The sequence below is a fragment of the Lathyrus oleraceus genome, chromosome 1 (genome assembly GCF_024323335.1).
Source record: "Lathyrus oleraceus cultivar Zhongwan6 chromosome 1, CAAS_Psat_ZW6_1.0, whole genome shotgun sequence".
Lineage (NCBI taxonomy): Eukaryota > Viridiplantae > Streptophyta > Magnoliopsida > Fabales > Fabaceae > Lathyrus > Lathyrus oleraceus.
The window spans coordinates 235,777,486-235,797,602 of NC_066579.1; the positions used below are offsets into that span (position 1 = coordinate 235,777,486).

The 20,117-nt window shown below is 35.8% G+C and overlaps 1 protein-coding gene across 4 annotated transcripts; it reads left to right on the plus strand.

Moving 5' to 3' along the window:
- Positions 1–5,016: 5,016 nt before the first annotated feature.
- On the plus strand, positions 5,017–11,302 carry LOC127129185 (kinesin-like protein KIN-10C). 4 transcript variants are annotated; one of them, XM_051058467.1, is made up of 17 exons: positions 5,017–5,356; positions 6,167–6,323; positions 6,402–6,602; positions 6,697–6,883; positions 6,988–7,193; positions 7,298–7,884; positions 8,128–8,173; positions 9,028–9,084; positions 9,233–9,314; positions 9,400–9,665; positions 9,753–9,866; positions 9,948–10,043; positions 10,130–10,237; positions 10,324–10,370; positions 10,701–10,791; positions 10,899–10,937; positions 11,120–11,302. In XM_051058467.1, exons 1-17 carry the CDS (start codon positions 5,172–5,174, stop codon positions 11,162–11,164), a joined length of 2,514 nt encoding a protein of 837 aa, XP_050914424.1. In that variant the 5' UTR covers positions 5,017–5,171; the 3' UTR covers positions 11,165–11,302. The 4 variants fall into 4 exon arrangements, 3 of the variants coding, with proteins under 3 accessions (XP_050914424.1, XP_050914428.1, XP_050914431.1); XM_051058471.1 differs by having other exon boundaries at positions 9,400–9,662; XR_007806222.1 differs by lacking the exons at positions 10,324–10,370; positions 11,120–11,302.
- The last annotated feature ends 8,815 nt before the right edge of the window (positions 11,303–20,117 follow it).

Consider the following 20,117-nt stretch of genomic DNA (forward strand, 5'->3'; position numbering starts at 1 on the left):
ATGTCATCTGAAACAATCCTGCATGAACATGTCTTCCAATTAAGCTCCAGCAGGTACATCCAATATCAGACGCCTTAGCATTGTAAGTGGCATTCTGAAACAATCCTGCTTGCACATGTTCTTTAACTCCAGCAGGTACATAGGATATCTTATGTTAAGACATCACACATGACATCTTGTGAACACTCTTTGTTTTACCAAAATTGCTGCCAACACTTAGAATCAACAGTTACTCTCATCCATTTGTTGCCACATTGCCATAACATAATTTGTTGTTAAAGTGTGCATTGCTTGGGAACTAAATTCTATCCCTATATTGGGTGGCATATTTCAACCATGGTTGTCTATGGCTGATCTAGATGCCATAATAGGGGAATATACATTTGCAACATTATCCACAAATGTCGAAGGGTTATTTTATAAACTTGCCATCGCCGTTGTTGGCATTCCAAAAGGTTATTCATGCCCTGGAATGGGCATTGTAAAGTTTGTGGCAAAAGGCCTATAGTCTGATTCCACGATTGGTCTCAGAGTATTGGGGACAAAACCGTCCCTTCAGGCAGCGTTGTCGGTACCATCATTGTTGTTGGTATTATCGTAGCACTAGTCGTTGAAGGAATAAGTTCAATTGCAGTTGCATAAACTGTTCCCGTCCTAATGATATTAGAAGGCTGGTCTCCATTTTTATTCTTAGGATTCACCATTCTTCTAATGTATCTTTTAACAGGTTTCCTCACTTTGCTCTTTGTTATTTTTCTGCACCTTAATCTCATACACACTCGTGCACGGGATGAGAAGTTGATAAAACACAAATAAGAATTCAGATTTTAGAAACACAAATAAGTAAAACAAAACACACAAAACGTCTCACTGAGTGTGCCAATTTGTTTACAGTGAAAGTTGGATGAACAAGACGTTGATCCAACTCAATATAGGAGGCTGATTGGATCCTTGCGTTATTTGTGCAATACACGACCAAATTTGGCGTTTAATGTTAGTATTGTGAGTAGATTCATGGAGAGACCGAAGGTGTCTTACTTAACAGCAGTTAAGAGGATCCTAAGATACGCCAAAGGATTGATTGGATGCATAATTCTCTTTCCCGCATCGGACACAGGCATAAAATGCAACTTGTTCGGTTTTATCAAATCCAATTGGTGCGGAGATATAGATGATTGAAAGTCTACAACTTTGATACATCTTTATGTTTGGCGGAACACCAATCTCATGGTGTTCGATGAAGAAAATGGTAGTTGCACTCTCGTCTTGTGAGGCCGAGTGCATTTCCACTTCGTTATGTGCCTGCTAAGCCGCATGACTAATGAATCTATTAAAGGAGCTGTGCACAATGATGGTGATGTTGTTACACTCCTGGTTGATAATGTTTTCGCGATTAATCTTGCTAAGAACCCAATTGCACATGGGAGGAGCAAGCACATTGAGATAAGGTTTGACTACTTGAAGGAGATTATTAGTGAAAGACAGTTAAGATTTAGATATTGTAGAAGTGAAGACCAAGTGACTGATTTGTTGACTAAGGGAGTCACAACTGATGTGCTCAAAAGATTGAAGATGAGCACAATCATATAAGACTCGAGCACTTGAATTAAGATGATGTGTTAAGAGTTTTTAATAATTCAAGTGCTGCAACCAGCTAACATAGGGGTAACCGATTACAATTGGGCAAAAAACGCTTATGAGCTGAAGAAACTGAAGATGCATCGTAGGCGTAACCGGGTAACGTAAATGGTTACTACTTAATCAATTTATTTTTGTAACATCTATAACCAATTTTATAAACTTGCCATCGCCGTTGTTGGCATTCCAAAAGGTTATTCATGCCCTGGAACGGGCATTGTAAAGTTTGTGGCAAAAGGCCTATAGTCTGATTCCACGATTGGTCTCAGAGTATTGGGGACAAAACCGTCCCTTCAGGCAGCGTTGTCGGTACCATCATTGTTGTTGGTATTATGTAGCACTAGTCGTTGAAGGAATAAGTTCAATTGCAGTTGCATAAACTGTTCCCGTCCCAATGATATTAGAAGGCTGGTCTCCATTTTTATTCTTAGGATTCACCATTCTTCTAATGTATCTTTTAACAGGTTTCCTCACTTTGCTCTTTGTTATTTTTCTGCACCTTAATCTCATACACACTCGTGCACGGGATGAGAAGTTGATAAAACACAAATAAGAATTCAGATTTTAGAAACACAAATAAGTAAAACAAAACACACAAAACGTCTCACTGAGTGTGCCAATTTGTTTACAGTGAAATTTGGTAAACAAATACAAGTTTATTATTAATACTTAAGGGACCGAACTCGAAAATCTCCTGGACATATTTGTGTGTTTTTATGACTTGTGAAAAACCATAATTGTTGGAAAATGTTTGTGGTTATTGTTTGTAATAAGTAATAAAAAGACTACAAGTAGAATGCAAGTAAAGTGAAGGCTTAAAAAAAAAGAAGAGAAAAGGATGAAATTAAAGTGCAAGTGATGTAAATTGACAGGAAAAGTAAAGGAAATCAAAAGGCAAGTTAATGCATAAAAATGACTTTTAATGTAAAGTTGCTTGAAATGTAAGAAATGGTGGAACACATACATACATCTTTCCTCACTCGTTTCTCAACATGCAGGTACTTTGAGCTAGCAGAAATGCGTACAACTGCAAACCCCTTACAAAATAAACTTGAGTATCCTTATATACTACTCTATAGTAACTGTCTAAGAATGGTAAACTACTCATGTGGTGACACGTCCCAAGTCCATGCAAGGGTTTTTCCTCGTCATGCCCCCACATTCTAAATAACCGTCGATGTCGACTCAGTTCCCACTTTGTGACATCATTTGAATTTCCTAACTGCTTTGCTGGGCGCCAAACTGACTACCCTCGTCGAAGTCTTCGATGTCGACCATGTTAATCTGACATATTTGGCTGCATTGTCCATTCTAATGGTGAACTCTACATGTGGTGGCTGAGTCGACATTGCTTTCATTATAGTGATGAACTTCAACCTTAGCCAACATAACACAATTTCACTAAGTTCCTAAGTTCCTCATGACGTCCTTTCGACCTTGCCACCTTCAACCGCTATCACTCTATGTGACTTCCGATATTAAGTCATATTATTCATGTGGACCCACTCTATCTTTGACCTTCCACATGGAATATTCATGACTTATCTCATTAGTAATTGCCACTTATGATCAGGTCAAAAAATCCAGTGTAACAGGCGTGTATGTGATAATGGATACAAGCGAATGAGTGATTATCCTTTATCTATATATAGACGACTTGTTGATAAGGGGCAGCAACATAAAGTGCATTTCTAAGTTCAAGAGTGAACTTATGAAAGAATTTGAGATGACCGACCTTGGTCTCGAGACATACTTCCTTGGAATTAAGTTCCATAAGTCCAAAAGAGGACTGCTTATGAACCAAAGAATGTATGCACTTGAGATATTGAAAAAGTTTGAAGTGAAGCATTATAATGCTGCCATTACTCCGACTGAACAAAGGCTATAATTGTCGAAGAGTGAGGATGAACAAGACGTTGATCCAACTCAATATAGGAGGCTGATTGGATCCTTGCGTTATTTGTGCAATACACGACCAAATTTGGCGTTTAATGTTAGTATTGTGAGTAGATTCATGGAGAGACCGAAGGTGTCTTACTTAACAGCAGTTAAGAGGATCCTAAGATACGCCAAAGGATTGATTGGATGCATAATTCTCTTTCCCGCATCGGACACAGGCATAAAATGCAACTTGTTCGGTTTTATCAAATCCAATTGGTGCGGAGATAAAGATGATTGAAAGTCTACAACTTTGATACATCTTTATGTTTGGCGGAACACCAATCTCATGGTGTTCGATGAAGAAAATGGTAGTTGCACTCTCGTCTTGTGAGGCCGAGTGCATTTCCACTTCGTTATGTGCGTGCTAAGCCGCATGACTAATGAATCTATTAAAGGAGTTGTGCACAATGATGGTGATGTTGTTACACTCCTGGTTGATAATGTTTTCGCGATTAATCTTGCTAAGAACCCAATTGCACATGGGAGGAGCAAGCACATTGAGATAAGGTTTGACTACTTGAAGGAGATTATTAGTGAAAGAAAGTTAAGATTTAGATATTGTAGAAGTGAAGACCAAGTGACTGATTTGTTGACTAAGGGAGTCACAACTGATGTGCTCAAAAGATTGAAGATGAGCACAATCATATAAGACTCGAGCACTTGAATTAAGATGATGTGTTAAGAGTTTTTAATAATTCAAGTGCTGCAACCAGCTAACATAGGGGTAACCGATTACAATTGGGCAAAAAACGCTTATGAGCTGAAGAAACTGAAGATGCATCGTAGGCGTAACCGGATAATGTAAATGGTTACTACTTAATCAATTTATTTTTGTAACATCTATAACCGATTACATGTTTAATGTAACCAGTCATAAGTCTGAGAATTCTGTTTTTTCAATTATTTAACTTTGTTATTTTGTATCTGAATCATTTGTCTTTAAAATATATCATTGTTATGATTATAAAAAGTAATAGAATATTCTTATCCTCAATTAATTTCTCTATCCCTCTCCACACTCTAATTTCTCCATTATCCATCATCTTATAATTCTAAGTTCTAATTGCTACAAACTTATCTCTCAATTACTAATAATTTTTAAATTCAACAATAAATATGTACAAATTAAATATTGTGTTGCGTTAACATCAAAATACAAACACCTTATTGTGACAACACATATATTTATATTTTATTCTTTATTTTTTTTAATCTTTTATATCTTACATACATTTAAAAAATATATATAAAAACATATTTTTGACAACAAAACTTTAATGTGTAAAGTATCATCTCTCATAAATTAATTAAATCTGTCTTCAAAATAATAATAAAAAACATATGAGCATAATTAGTATAAGAGAAGATTTTATAAAGAAAAATAATATTTGAATACAACCACCATAATTATTATACTCATTAAGCTTAAACTGAAGTGAGAGAATTTATTATTTCGAAAACCCTCTATTCTTATTTCTAACGGCTATTTCCATTTCTATCTCTATTTTTTTTCTTCTTCTCTCTTCTTTCTCTACAAATTCAACGCACTCTCTCCTTCGTCCAGTTCACTCTGAACTAAACCCATCCTTTCAATGGCGTCCACACAATCCGCCTTCACAGAAACCATTACGGGTCCGAAGGTTCGGGTAGTAGCAAAGGTTCGTGGGTTTTCGGATCCAGATACCAATTTCGAAACCTCCAAAACTGTGGACTGGGTTTCGGTGAACACCGAAAACTCCGGGGAAGTTACCATATCCTTTAAAGAACAATCTTCTAGGTATGATTACTTTCTTAATTATTCACTTTTCAGCTTGGGATCCAAGAATCTGAAATTGAAATAATAATTGAAAAAAATGGGGACAAATTTGAGTTTCAGGTTTTCTGAGTTATGCACTTTCACTTGAGTGATATTTGAATTTTAGGGTTTCTGAATTATGCAGTTTTTGTATTGTTTGTTATAAGGTATGGGACCTTGGTTAGTTTCTCAATTATGCAGTGTTAAGTTTAGTTAAGTTCCCTTGAATAATGAGAAATAGTAATTGGAGAAAATTGAGAAATTGTAAGTGGTAAAAGGTTTGTGGTCTTAATTCTATAATACCTGAAGAATTATAAATTTTTATTAAAAATTTCATAATTCATAGCTGAATACTAATGACATTTGAGAAATTAGGATATTATAGTCTGTTGTGCATTGAAATTGGGTTCTTCTCTGTAAAATATCTGTTACATTTAGTTATTTGTTGGTTTATTCGGTAGAGTTAATAGATTCTCAGTGGTGTCTAGGATGAAAATCTCCTAGTACGGTTAATATCTCTCAAATCCTCTTCAACCTTTTGCTCTTTTCTCTCCGTTGATGTATTTAACTAACATGTTTTTATCATCAAGTTTTAGCTCTTTTGGGTTTCAATTTCCTTTTATTTATTAAATAATCTCCAACACTTTTGTTGTAGGGATACATTTCCTGGAAGCTTATAGTTTGTAGTTGTAGTAAAGCCATGAAAATATTTGTAATTGTATTTTTTTAAACTTGTTGTTTTCAAATGGGGGGATTGCAATTACTTGATTTAATGTTAATGTTTCCGTGCAGTCGGTATTCAGTTGACTACTGCTACAACGAACATGAAGATAATGAAGTTATCTATTCAAAGGAGGTGAAACATCTTGTTTCGGCTGCTTTTGAAGGTATTAATAGCACGGTTATTGCTCATGGAGCTAGAGGCAGTGGCAAAACTCGACTGATTCAGGTTTGAATCAATTTTGTTTGTGAATAATATTTTTATGAAATTTTGTTTTTTATTTTAATAATTACTCTGTTCTTGAAGGGCTCTTTGGAGAAATTTGGTTTGGCAATGCTGGCTATTTCGGAGTTTCTCTCAGTGGCCGAGAAAAATGGAAAATCTATAGCAGTTTCTTTCTATGAGGTTGATAATCAAGACCATGCTGCTGATTTATTAAACCCGGAACAATCACCAATTTTAGTGCTTGAAGATCACGGAAGAATTCAGTTTAAAGGACTTACTCATGTAAAAATTATACTAGTTAATTTTCTGATTTGAAAAAATTGAAATTTTACATTTGGATAGTAGGCAAGTAATATTGTTGCATTTTTTCTTCCAGACTACCGTAAAATCCATTGCCGAGTTTCAGAATTTATACATCACAGCATGTTCTGCACACACGGCTGCACCCAAAAAAGGATTTGAGCGTGCTCGTAGAAGCCACTTGGGATTAATTGTCCATGTCTTTGCACAGAATGAAAGTATAAACAGTCTTGTGAGCAAAATGAATTTTGTGGATATGGCAGGTAACCATTGCTCAACTTAAAAGTCCCATAACCTTTGTATATTTTTCTAGCTTTTGTTGACATATCTTAAGATTTGACTAACAGTATAGCTCTTTTATTATCAGGTTATGAAGATGCTAGAAGGAAAAACGGTGATGCTTCTGGTGTTGCTGAGAATAACAAAGTTAACAAGTCAATTTACGCCTTACTGAATGTTTGTCATGCTTTGAGCGCAAATGAAAGTCGTGTTCCCTTTCGGGAAAGTAAACTCACACGCATGTTGCAGGACTCCTTGAGGGGAACTAGCAAAGTTTTGTTGGTTTCGTGCTTGGTATGTGACTGATTTTTTGTCAAATCTTTTTTTTTCTTTTTCATTTTGCAATTAATAATTAAATTTTAATTTTGATCATTTTCTTTTGTATAATGTGAACTTAGAACCCATCATTTTGCCAAGACACTGTGTACATGCTTAGCTTAGCATCACGGTCATGTCAAAGGTCTCATCGGACGCCCTTTGGTTCCACGACGAAAACTGCTAGTTCAACCAGACAGACAGTGAACTTCGATTCCACAAAGAAAATTGCAAGTTCAGCAAGACAAACAGTTACCTTAAATTCCTCAAAGAAAAGTGCAAGTTCAGTAAGACAGACAGTTACCTTAGATTCCACAAAGAAAACTGCAAGTTTAGTAAGACAGACAGTATTAACCTTAGATTCCATAAGGAAAAGTGCAAGTTCAATAAGACAGACAAAAACCTTAGATTCAACAAGGAAAAGTGAAAATTCAGTAAGGCAGACAAAAACCTTAGATTCCACAAAGAAAAGTGCAAGTTCAGAAAGACAGACAGTGGCCTCAGTTTCCGCGAAGAAAAGTGCAAGTTCGGCGATGCAGTTCGTGACTATTCGTAAAAACAAGATACCCAAAAGTGTTTCTGCATCAACAAAGGAATTACCATGTTCCATATCTCATATATATGATGAAGAAACATGTGTTGTTGCTAAGAAGTCTGAAGTACAAGGAAGGTTTGTATTGAATTTTTATACATATTTTATTCTGTTAAACTTAGCCTATGTTTGGAATTCTAAAAAACCACACAGTCAACTCACGTTTGCTAAAAGCTATTACTTGTAGCTTCTCAAAAATCATGGTGGAAGGGGTGTGGAACGTGAGGTGGCGGTGGCTCACCTTGCTTCCAAACACACAATTAATAGCTCTTTACTATTATCTGTTTATGGATAGTGACTTTTTTTTCCTTTGGATTGAAGGAAATTGTTTGATGAAGTCAGCCACTCTGCTGCTAAAGCCGAGAAGGTATACTTATTCTTTTCTCTAAATACTTATGCACAACATTTTTTGCATGTCTATTTTAAAGAGAACAATATGACGTTAATTGATTCATGTTACTTAAGCATCAGAGCCTTTATTGGTAATGCCTCATTTATATTAGTTTCTTATGTTGTAAATGAAAAACAAATTGCAACACTCAATATATCAACTGGTGTATCAAATCCAATGTAAGACAATTTAATATCAAAAGATGGAAGTTATGACCGAGAAAACTCTAGAGTAGATAAGTTGAATAATCACCTAAAATCCTAACATGTAGAAAACTTAGACGCAATCATTCTCAAATCATTTGTCTGACATGGACAACCGTGAGATGTCATCTTGTTATTAACGAATAGTTATTTTTGCCGGAAATTTCCATTGCCAATGTAACCAACATCACAGCCTTTACCGGTAATGCACCCTTTACCGGTAATGCATATTTTATAACAGCCTTTACCAGTAATGCATCCTTTACCGGTAATGCATATTTTATAATTAATTTTTTTGGATTATGTTGTTTATGGAAAACAAACTAGAAAGCTCAATACATCAATTGATGTATCAAATGCAGGACAATTCATTATCAGAAGATGGATATCATGTTGAACTAAACTCCAGAGTTGAAAACGTAATAATAAATAACAAAAAAATCCAATATGAACACAACTTAGAAAAAAAAATCCTCCTTTAATTTGTTTTATGCTGTACAACTCACATGCAGAGGCTATTAATAATGTCAAACTCAATATGATGATACAGAATGTAATGGATCTTGTAGAATATAAGTTAAAACATGTTGCTTTTCGGTCAGGAAACTAATAAGTATCTGCTTGCAGGTTGACTCATCTTTGAATGCTAGAAGTGAAGTGGAACTTGATCCCATAGTGGAAAAGGTAATTTTTTCCTATTAATTCCGCCAGTTTTCACTTTTCATCTTTTCATTTTATTATTCTATGATATTTTTTTCTAACAAAACTTTATCATGTTCTACTGGTAGAGTTAGTAAATATGAAATACTAACTATTTTTATTGTGTCACTAGGTTACTTCTTTTGAGGATAAAGAGGATATGCATGCCCCTTATATCATTAATTACTCCAAAGATTTGTCAATAGCTAACGAAGGTATATGTGATTTGGTTGATATATAAATAGTTTTACAAATCACAGGATGCATATTTATTTATATAGATGTCTTTTGTGATTCCAGGTCTTAACATGAACAAAGAGAACAACAACTTAATGGAAAATGAAGATTGTTCTCCACCCATTAGTTCTCAATTGCGTGAACTTCAATCTCTCGTTTCATCAACTCCATTATGCATGCAGTTACCAGAGGAGAAATTCATTGCACTTGATGATGATCAGATTTCCACTGAAACTGCAGAACCAAGAACTCCTGATACCGAAAACCTAGATGTATTGAATACTAAAAGTTTTTGGGAAACATTCAACATGCATCGTTCTGGAATGGTGGTTTGATCTCTATTCATAATGATACTTACATACCTTCTTCTAATGTTTATTTTCATTTTTTTAACTCAGAATTTTGTTTAATTGCAGAATTCTACTGAAGGTACAAAACAAAGAACTCTTGATATTGAAATACGAGATGTAATGAATGCCAAAAGTCATTGGGAAACACTCAACATGCATGGTTTTGGAATTGGAACGAAGGTCTGATCTATTCAATATTATTTAAGTACCTTCTTCTAATATTTATTTTCATTTTTATCTCAGAATTTTGTTTAATTGCAGAGTTCTACTGAAGTTACCGAACCAAGAACTCTTGATATTGTAATGAATGCCAAAAGTTCTTGGGAAACATGCAACCTGCATGGTTCTGGAGCGAAGGTTTGATCTATTCATAAATATTACTTATAGACCTTCTTCTAAGTTTATTTTCATTGTGTTAACTTAGAATTTTGGTTTGATTGCAGAATTCTACTGAAGTTACAGAACCAAGAACTCCGGATATTGACATACGAGATGTAATGAGTACCAAAAGTCCTTGGGAAACATTTAACTTGCATGGTTCTGGAGTGAAGGTTTGATCTATTCATAAATATTGTTAATGGAGCTTCTATTAAAGTTTGTTTTTATTGTTTTAACTCATAATTTTGTTTAATAGCAGAATTCTCTTGTTAAAGACTACCTTAGAATTTTAAACACAGCGGAAAAGTAAGTGGACATTTTGTGTATACACATGTTCAGTATTTGATTAGAAATGTATATATCCTTTCTCTTATATCACGTTCATATATGATGATAAACATTTATGTAAAACTGTTCATATATGATAAACATTTATGTAAAACTATTTCTGTAGCGAAAGATAAAAAATATAGTTAAATTGTTTTCGTTTAAGGTACAAACTATTTTCATAAGCCGTTTTTATAAGCCCAAATAATTCAATCCTAATATATTTATTAAACATGTTCTATGATAAACATGTTCTATGAGAAGTCTAACTTGTTTACTTTTTGTTTTCTTCTATATTAAAATTGTCAGGGATGAGTTAAAGAAGTTAAAGGGAATTGGAGAGAAGAGAGCAAACTATATACTTGAGCTTCGCAAAGAATCTCCAGAACCTTTCAAGAGTGTATGTGTCCTAATATAAGTTTTTTTCGTTATGATAATGATTAGTTACAAGATCTATTTATATACCTAACCTGATTTTTGTATTGTGAACCAATTTTTCATTACTAGCTCGGTGATTTGAAAGATATTGGACTTTCCGAAAAACAGGTATCATTATTTTTCTCACAGTATTATCATATTCTTTTTAAATTTGCATGTTTGATTGTCCATCACTATTTAACTGGTTAACGTTATTTTTCTTGTAGTATTATCATACTCTTTGAGTATTATATAACTAACAATCTAATAAATTCTTCTCATAAGTAACTGATTTTTTTATACTTATGCAGATTAAAGGAATGATGAAGAAGGAAGTTGGAGAGCTTTTCAATTAGTTATAATGACATTGTTGATTCCTTGTATTAAAATGAGTTGTGTGTTTTTCATGTATGTATAAATAATTCTTTCATTATATAGGATGAAATTATATATACGTACGCAAAATGAGAAAAAGTTAAGAGTCAATTATTTAATTATTTGTAGGCGAGATTTCTTAAACTTGTTTTCTTGCCTCAAATTATAGTTGTCAAATTAGTTTTTTTTTGTTGAGAGATTTGCGGTTCTTTTACAAAAATAACCCACTTTTCAAGAAAATTCCCAAAATACCCCACTTTTAGGAGGAGTCTCCAATTGAATTGGCGACTCCTCTTAAAATTTGAATGGAGGCGCCAATTGGATTGACCCTAGCCAATCCAATTGGCGCCTATATGTAGGTTTTAAGAGGAGTCGTCAATTCAATTTGAGACTCCTCTTAAAATGCAATTTTTGTCCTATAAATAGATGCGAAAAGGTGATTTATGCGAGATGCTGTTTTGGAACATCATCACGTTCGATCAACTGAAGAGGGAGCTGATTCGTTGGTTAGATGGAAAAATACCAGAAGGGGAAAAAATCAGAAGTATTGAGGGAAGAAATTCACTAGGGACAACAATCATGCTGGAGGAAAGACAACTGGGGATTATGCAAAAAGATTTTAATAACAGGTTCATACATTACCTGAAAACACAAGGATATTCAAAGAATTTTCAAAAACAGGTTCAAACATGACTTGATAACAGCTTGAATATCAAGGAAAGTATAGTCAACAGGTTTCATACATGAATTTACAACATTCAAAGAGAATTCAAACATGACCTGGAAATTCTGGAGGTTTCAAAGAGATTTTATTAACAAATTCAGACGCGGCTTGACAACACTAGAAAAACCAAAGAAAACTTCAACAACAGGTTCATACATCACCTGACAATATTGGAAAACATACAAAGCAAGTTTCATACATGACCTAACACTTTAGAATACATCTGACAGATCTAGAGATTTCTCACAAGAAATTCATCCGATCAAATATTTTGGAAATTCCTAATAGGGAATTTATGCAAAACAAAGATAAATGAGAGTCTTCTTATAAGTAGATCATCCAAGCAAAAGGCTACGATGATTCTTTACAAAGAAATTAAACAAAATCAACATCATTGGAGTTTTCTAACACGAAAAACCTCCAAGCTTCTGGGAATTCCTCAAGATGATGAGTCATACATGACTTTCATGGAACCATCAGGAAAGACAGCGCAATCAAACTATCTGTACGTGCCAACAATTGGACTTTGACCGTAAACAATGACAGCTTTTAATGGATTTTGCCAACAACAATTAGACTTTGACTGTAAGCAATGGATTACAAACAACTTTTAACAGATTTTGCCAACAACAATTAGACTTTGACCGTAAGCAATGGATTACAACCAACTTTTAACGAATTTTTCCAACAACAATTGGACTTGATGGAAGTCATTAGTAAAACAATTACAGGCTACAACAGAGTTTTCCAGTAACAACTGGACTTGAAATGATGTTGGCGATAACCAAACTTTAGATACCAATTCTGATTGTATTTATAAATAGAGTGACAGTGATGCCAACGACAAATGGGTTTAAAATGAGTTATAGTAACCACTGAGTTTGGAATAATTCCCAGTAACAACTAAATTTTAGGAGACACCAATGAGTATTTAAATAATTCCAGGGAATGACATAGAGGTTCTGGAAGTGCGTCAGAACAAAAATGACATGTCAAGGAATTCATCGGAGAGTAAAAGAAACGAATTCTGGAAATGCATCAGAATTACAAGTGACATTCTGGAAATATATCAAAATACAAACACATCCGGTAATACATCGAGGAAATTCTGGAAATACATCAAAATACAAGACAGACATATTCGAGAATACATCAAATAAGTGGGGAAACATTTGGAAATACATCAGATAAGTTATAGAAATACATCAATAACCTTTTGATACAAAGCTCCAACTTGGTCCATTCTTCTTGCAAAATACTCTTCATGACCAATACATTTCAAATGAACCATTGCCATGCATGAGAGAAGCTTGTATGATCATTATTCCATTCATGTTCATTTTGGAGGGAAATTTCATAATTCAAAATTGGCTTATGGTACAAGCAAACCAATAATTCCATGATGATCCTTGGTTGATTTTAAGTGAAATCCAAGCTTTACATGAGCAAGTGCACGTGTGGATTGGCCATGCTAGCTCCATTTGCAATTTTTGCAATTCACTTCAAATCTCACTAATCTTGATTAACCAAAGCCTAATTGGATTTTTAGTGTCATTAACACACCATATAAATACCAAACCCTAACTGTAATTGCTCATAACAGAATTTCAGATCTAGAATTTTTCATTTCCCTCCAATTTTTCTCTCACTTTGAATTTCCAAATATTTTCTGAGATTCTTGATCCTCATGCAATTCTGAGCAAGAATCAACCATTGTTTGTTGGAATTGAGCAAGAATTGGAGCAGTTCAAGTGCAACCTCATGTTAATGGAATTCTGAAATTGAATAAGATCCAAGTGTTTTCAATTGATTCTTTTTGCTTAGAGCTTCGAGGCAAGGTTATAGAAGAAGATCTGGAGCTGGAGAGAACCTGAGGACACGAATTCAGCAACTGCCATTTCCAAGTAGGTTGAAATTGATCCTCTCCTTTTGCTATTTTATGTACATAGAATGATAGATCCTGTTGTGTAGAGAATGCTGATATGCTTAGAATTGAAAACGGTTAAGAATTCAGGAAGATATGTGGAATAAAAGTTTTGATCATAGAAATGTTCTTGCTCGATCTGGAAAAGTTAGGAAGAATTAGGATTAATTAATATGATATTTGGATTGTGCGTGAGAGGACGATTCGAACGGCATAGGTTTTGTCCATTTTTGAAAAAATATTTGGAAGCGCCGCCGTCCAGGTCGTCGAAGAAGACGACCGGAGCTTAGCTCCGGCGTCTGCAACATGCTAGGGTTTTTTGCTGAAGTGTATTACACGTGTGTCACTGCGTGGCAAATTGATTGGATCTAATTATGTTGACCATTGCCACGCGTGTTGGACTTGCTGACTGAGCGTGATGACTTTTAAATGAAACGACGTGTTTCATGGAGTTGAACCTGAGCCATTGGATTGCCATGCGCGCCACATCGTGTGGCTGTGATCATTTCTGATTTAATTCAAAATATTTATTTTCCCTCCATATTTCATTTAATAATTCATTTGTTTTAGCTCATTTTGTAAAATGCATAAAAAATAGGAAAATAGTCCAAATTGACTCCATTTTTTTTCATAGATTTGTTTTAATGTCTAGTTTTTTATAGCATTACTTTCATGATTTGTTGTTTGCTGGATTTTTATTTGTGATTTTTTTGATCCATGCCATGCTATTTTGATATGTTGCATTCAATGCTTTGTGAAATGCTATATGTTGATCCAATTGATCTGAATTTTTGCATGCTTGATCTTCACTCATGATATGAATTTTTGAGCTCTGGTTTGAATTTTTTCTCATTTGTATTCATTGCTTTTGACACATGTAGATGTAGTATGACAATTTGTGTCACATTTTTGGTATTCAACTTGTGCATTTTTGTTCATCTATCATTTGAACTTTTCTGGATTTGATATTTTGCACATTGCTCATTCATGATATGTGGAACTTGCATAAAAAATTTCAAAGCCATTGCATACATTTCTGTTTTGATTTGGATTTTCTAATTTGGATGTCCATTTTGTGCTCATTTGTTGGTCATTGCATTACATGGATCATTTGATGCCTTTGCCTTGTGAATTGATGTTGGTCCTTTTGAGGACATTTTATTGATTGTTTGAACTTGCTTTATGCCAAAGATTGGTTTCTGTTTTGATCATTTAGTTTGGTTTTGAACTTGGTCTTTGTACTAGTGTTTTATACATGAACTAACCTTGACTTGTGTTTCAGGTTTGGACATTTAGCATTAATGGTTGAGTTGCTCACCTTTTGAGATGCAAATTGGATTGTGTTCTGACTTCTTTGTGTTTTGTAGGGATTTAAGTGGATGTGTTGAGCTCATTGCTTCATTTGATTGCTTGAACATTGCTCATTGAATTGTGTAACAGTTGGATGGTTTCACTGTTTGCTTTCTGATTGTTTGTCTGAGATACTAACTATTTAGCTTTTGTACAGGTACATTAGTTGCTTGCTTTTAGCTCTTGCTTGAGCTTTGGATTATGGTTGATACACCACTTAGGTAGTTATCTTCTTACTCCATGTAGTCTGGAAGTCCTATCACCTTTTTGGCAGGCATTTTGCTGGCAAGTCCTCCTTAAGAGGCTCTGTTTGTGTTTGTTTACATTTGGGCCAAAGACCTCCAAGATGAGGCATGTGTTACTTGATAAGTCCTCCTAAGTGAAGAGGCAATTGACAGATAGAAGGGATTAGCAATCAATCCCCCGTTATTCAGTGAGTCGTTCTTTATGCTCGCACTACGTGCTGATGCTTTTGAACATGTACCCAAGATCTTTGTCCAGTGTCTGTCAAGTGGAATAGGATCTCACTTTCTGGATCCCCATGCTTTCTTTATCATGAGCTCACCCTGGCCAGGGTTAAGAGCATGAGGTCTCATCCTCATTACCATTTTGATATGCTCACCCTGACGTTCAATGTCAGTGGTTAAGAGCTCAGTTGATTACCCTTACAGTTTGGCTTATTTGTCGAGGTTGATATGACCCCTCTTTACTAAAGCCTACCCATTGTTTGGGCCTTTTATGTGGATATAGTGTGTGATGCTTGTTCACTTGTGTTGATGTGGTTATTTGCTTTCCTCTGAATTGACTTGCTTCCTGTGTGAGTTAGGATTCTGTTAGAGACCTCTACTTAGGGATTATTTATGGCATGATAACTATTAGGCTCGAGTCAGTCTCCCTATTAGTTTGTTGTTTCCCTGGTCTCTGGTTATGAGAGTGTTGTACCCCTGTTAAGGGGAACTATGTCGCCCTGATTCTCATACCTGATGAGATACGTAGGCAGAAGGTTGTGAGCAATCTCTCCGGGCAACCTTTTCTTTTTTTGTTGTTTTGTGTGTGTGTACCCTTTGTTTGTCTTTTTTGGTGTGAGTACCCGTTTGTTCAACGTGTGTATGTGTTGTATGTTCATTACCTTGAGGATTTCTTCTGTCATCACTTGGGGTTCAGATTGGGGTTCACCTATACTGATTTGGGGTTCACACTGGGGTTCATTCGTGACGGTTGTCACTCATTTGGGGTTCATTTGTGATGATGGTTATCATCTTTGGAGTTCACTTGGGATTCATTTGTGACGGTTGTCACTCACTTGGGATTCATTGGTGACGGTTGTCACTCACTTGGGGTCCATTTGTGATGATGGTTATCATCTTTGGGGTTCGTTTGTGACGTTTGTTGTTGTTTGGAGTCGGATGTAAGTCCATGTATTGGCAATCTGTTTCCTTTTGTTTGTTGTTGTTAGGAGACGGATATAAGTCCATGTATTGGCATTCAGTTTCCTTTTATGTTGTGGTTGGAAGTCAGGCGTAAGTCCATGTATTGGAATTCTGTTTCCTTTTGAGTGTTTCTTTTGACGTCTCAGCGTCTCTTTTTGGTGTTTTGTTTCGGCGTGCGTTAGCCGAGCTACGAGTGCTCTGATTCTCCTCTGGATAGAGAAGATACGTAGGCATAGGATGCGATATCCTAGCGAGCATGTCTCCTTTTCCCCGAACTACGTCGACTCTGATGTTTGTTTCTGACAAACTACGTAGGCCCAGGATGCGACATCCTGCCGAGTCCATTTCCTCCGTTTTCTTCTTTCACCTATTTATTATTCCAGTTTGTGCAATTTCTTTGAGCAGTTTTATTAGCAACCTTTTCCTACTCTTTGAGCTATCTTTTGAGCGTGGATCCCGTCGAGTACGACGGACGTGAGGGGTGCTAATACCTTCCCCTTGGGTAACCGACTCCCGTACCCTGCAATCTCTGGTCGTAAGACCGTTTCTTTCCATTTCTTAGGTTAGTCCTGCGCTCCCTTTCCGTCATATGATGAATAGCGTCGGTGGCGGCTTTGTTTTTTTTCGCCGGTTGTTTTTCGCGTTGCGACACTTCGCATGTTGTCAAAATCAACCAGTGATTCACACAACACTTCCAACTTTTCAAAAGGTGTTGCAAGATGGATATGAGGCTCACGATCAAGAATGTGAGGCTCTTTGTAAATGGGAGTGGAGACGACACCGGTAACTGCTGGGTTTTGATTGCTTGAACTAGGAGCTTGCTCATTTGAGTTCATCTGTTGAGAGAAGTTAAACACTGATTATTGTTGATAATCCATGAAGATTGTTGATGAACTGGGTTGAACGTTTAAGAACTGGAGTGCACACTGCAGAAATGCCTTAAGAGAAGAAAAACTTGCAAGAGGGTTAAGAGTGTTTGTGAGAGTGAAAAGTGTGCAATTTGTGAAGAGATGAGTTTAAATACCCAAATTAGGGCGCATGCAAAACGACACACAAACATGAGTTTAGCACAAAAACCAAGTACGCACGTTAGAGGGAGAATGACTATAGCTCATAAATGATGTCTAATCCCAAGATCAGCACACTGCTCGAGGAGATCTCAAGAGACTGTTTCTTGATTTCTGCTAGACAGCTGTCTAGAAGTTCCAAGGTCAGACGCATGATACTCCACATGTTACTTTATGTGATCTACAGGAATACCAAAGGGTTGGTTCCTGGAGATTTCTAACTCTGATGACTTCTAATTGGTAGGAGTATCAAAGTCAGATACAGACTCCAACTGTTTACATCAGAATCTTATTTTGCTATCTCAGAGGCACATTTTATTCAAGACAATTTTGAATGTTCAGATTCTTTAAGATAAAGGAGAATCTATCTTCAGCAAGGGGTTTTGTAAAGATGCCAGCCCATTGATGGTCTGTATTAATAAATTTCAACATTACTACCCCTTTCTGAACATAGTCTCTAATGAAATGATGTTTTATTTCTATGTGCTTAGCTCTGGAGTGCAAGATAGGATTATTACTTAAACAGATGGCAGTAGTATTGTCACAAAAAATAGGAATGTTACTCTCAAAGATTTGAAGATCCTCTAGTTGATTCTTCGTCCATATCATCTAGGTAGTGCATAATGATGCTGAAATGTATTCTGCTTCTGCAGTGGACAAGGCTATGGTTGATTGTCTTTTGCTGGCCCAGGATATCAGGTTCTTTCCCAGGAGCTGACAATTTCCAAATGTACTTTTTCGTTCCATTCTGTCCCCTGCGTAATCTGCATCACAAAAACCATATAGTCTATACTCTGATGTTTTCTCATACATCAGGCCTAGGTTAGGAGTTCCTTTCAGATATCTGAGTATTCTCTTAATAGCTGTTAAATGAGATTCTCTAGGATCTGATTGGAATCTGACACAGAGACAAACACTAAACAAAATATCAGGACGTGTAGCAGTCAAATAGAGAAGAGAGCCTATCATACCACGATAGAGCTTCTGACAAACCTTTTGACTAACTTCTTCTTTTTCTAGAATGCAAGTTGGATGCATGGGTGTCTTGGCCTGATGTAGCAGTCAGAATGTCTTTTATGTATTTACTTTGATGAACGTAGGTAACTTCTGAAGCTTGGTTGATTTGAATTCCTAGAAAGAACTTTAGTTCTTGCATTAAGCTCATTTCAAATTCTGCATGCATTAGCTCAGAGAATTCTTGACATACAGAGGCTGAACCAAAAATGATATCATCAACATATATCTGGCATATCATGAGATCATTATTAATGTTTTTACAGAAGAGTGTAGAGTCAACTTTCCCTCTGATAAAATCATGTTCCAGAAGAAAATTACTTAATCGTTCATACCAAGCTCTGGGAGCTTGTTTTAGTCCATATAACGATTTCTTAAGTTTGAAAACATGTTCTGGACAATTTGAATTTTCAAAACCTGGAGGTTGATTGACATAAACTTCTTCTGATATATATCCATTAAGAAATGCGCTCTTGACATCCATTTGATATAGTTTGATAGAATGATTTACAGCAAATGAAACAAGTAAGCGAATAGATTCTAACCCGGCGATTGGGGAAAAGGTTTCATTGTAGTCAATGCCTTCTTGTTGGTTGTACCCTTGAGCCACCAGTTGAGCTTTGTTTCTGACAACTTCACTTTTCTCATTCAGCTTGTTTTTGAACACCTATCTGGTTCCGATAATGTGAGCGCCTTTAGGTTTATGAACAAGATCCCAGACGTCATTCTTTGTGAATTGATCTAGCTTTTCTTGCATGGCTAGAACCCAGTCGTCATCTTGAAGTGCCTCATCACAGGAAGTAGGCTCGATCAGAGATACTAGTCCCAGAGGAGTTTCTTTAGATACCTTGAAGGTTGACCTAGTTCGGATAGGTTCATCCTTGCTTCCCATAATCAACTCTTCAGATATGTTGAGACGAATTTTAGCTTTCTTTGGGATCGTTAGGGCTTTAGTTCCTACTGAACTTTGAGTAGCAGATGCTTCTGGTGCTTTGATCTTCTCGTCAGAACCTGCAAGAGTAATCTCCAGATCCGCAAGTTTCTCAACTGGCTTTGACTTTTCAGGGTCAAGCTTATCATCAAATCTGACGTGAATTGATTCTTCCATAATTTTGGTTTCTATATTGTATACTCTGTAGCCTTTAGAGCGTTCTGAGTATCCTAACATAATACCTTTTTGTGCTTTTGAATCAAACTTGTTCAGATGTTCTTTAGTATTCAGAATAAAGCAAGAGCATCCAAAAGGATGGAAATAAGAAATGTTGGGTTTTCTTCCTTTACACAGTTCATAGAGAGTCTTCTCCAGAATAGGTCTTATGGAGATTCTATTCTGAATATAACACGCTGTATTAACTGCTTCAGCCCAAAAGTGCTTAGCGATATTTGTTTCATTGATCATGGTTCTGGCCATCTCTTGGAGTGTCA

Bases quoted from the DNA above. Each gene is read 5' to 3' on its own strand.
- LOC127129185 (XM_051058467.1), top strand. From the start codon at position 5,172: ATGGCGTCCACACAATCCGCCTTCACAGAAACCATTACGGGTCCGAAG. The intron at 9,315-9,399 runs GTATATGTGATT...TTGTGATTCCAG, and splicing joins TTTGTCAATAGCTAACGAAG to GTCTTAACATGAACAAAGAG. The intron at 10,044-10,129 runs GTTTGATCTATT...GTTTGATTGCAG, and splicing joins TGCATGGTTCTGGAGCGAAG to AATTCTACTGAAGTTACAGA.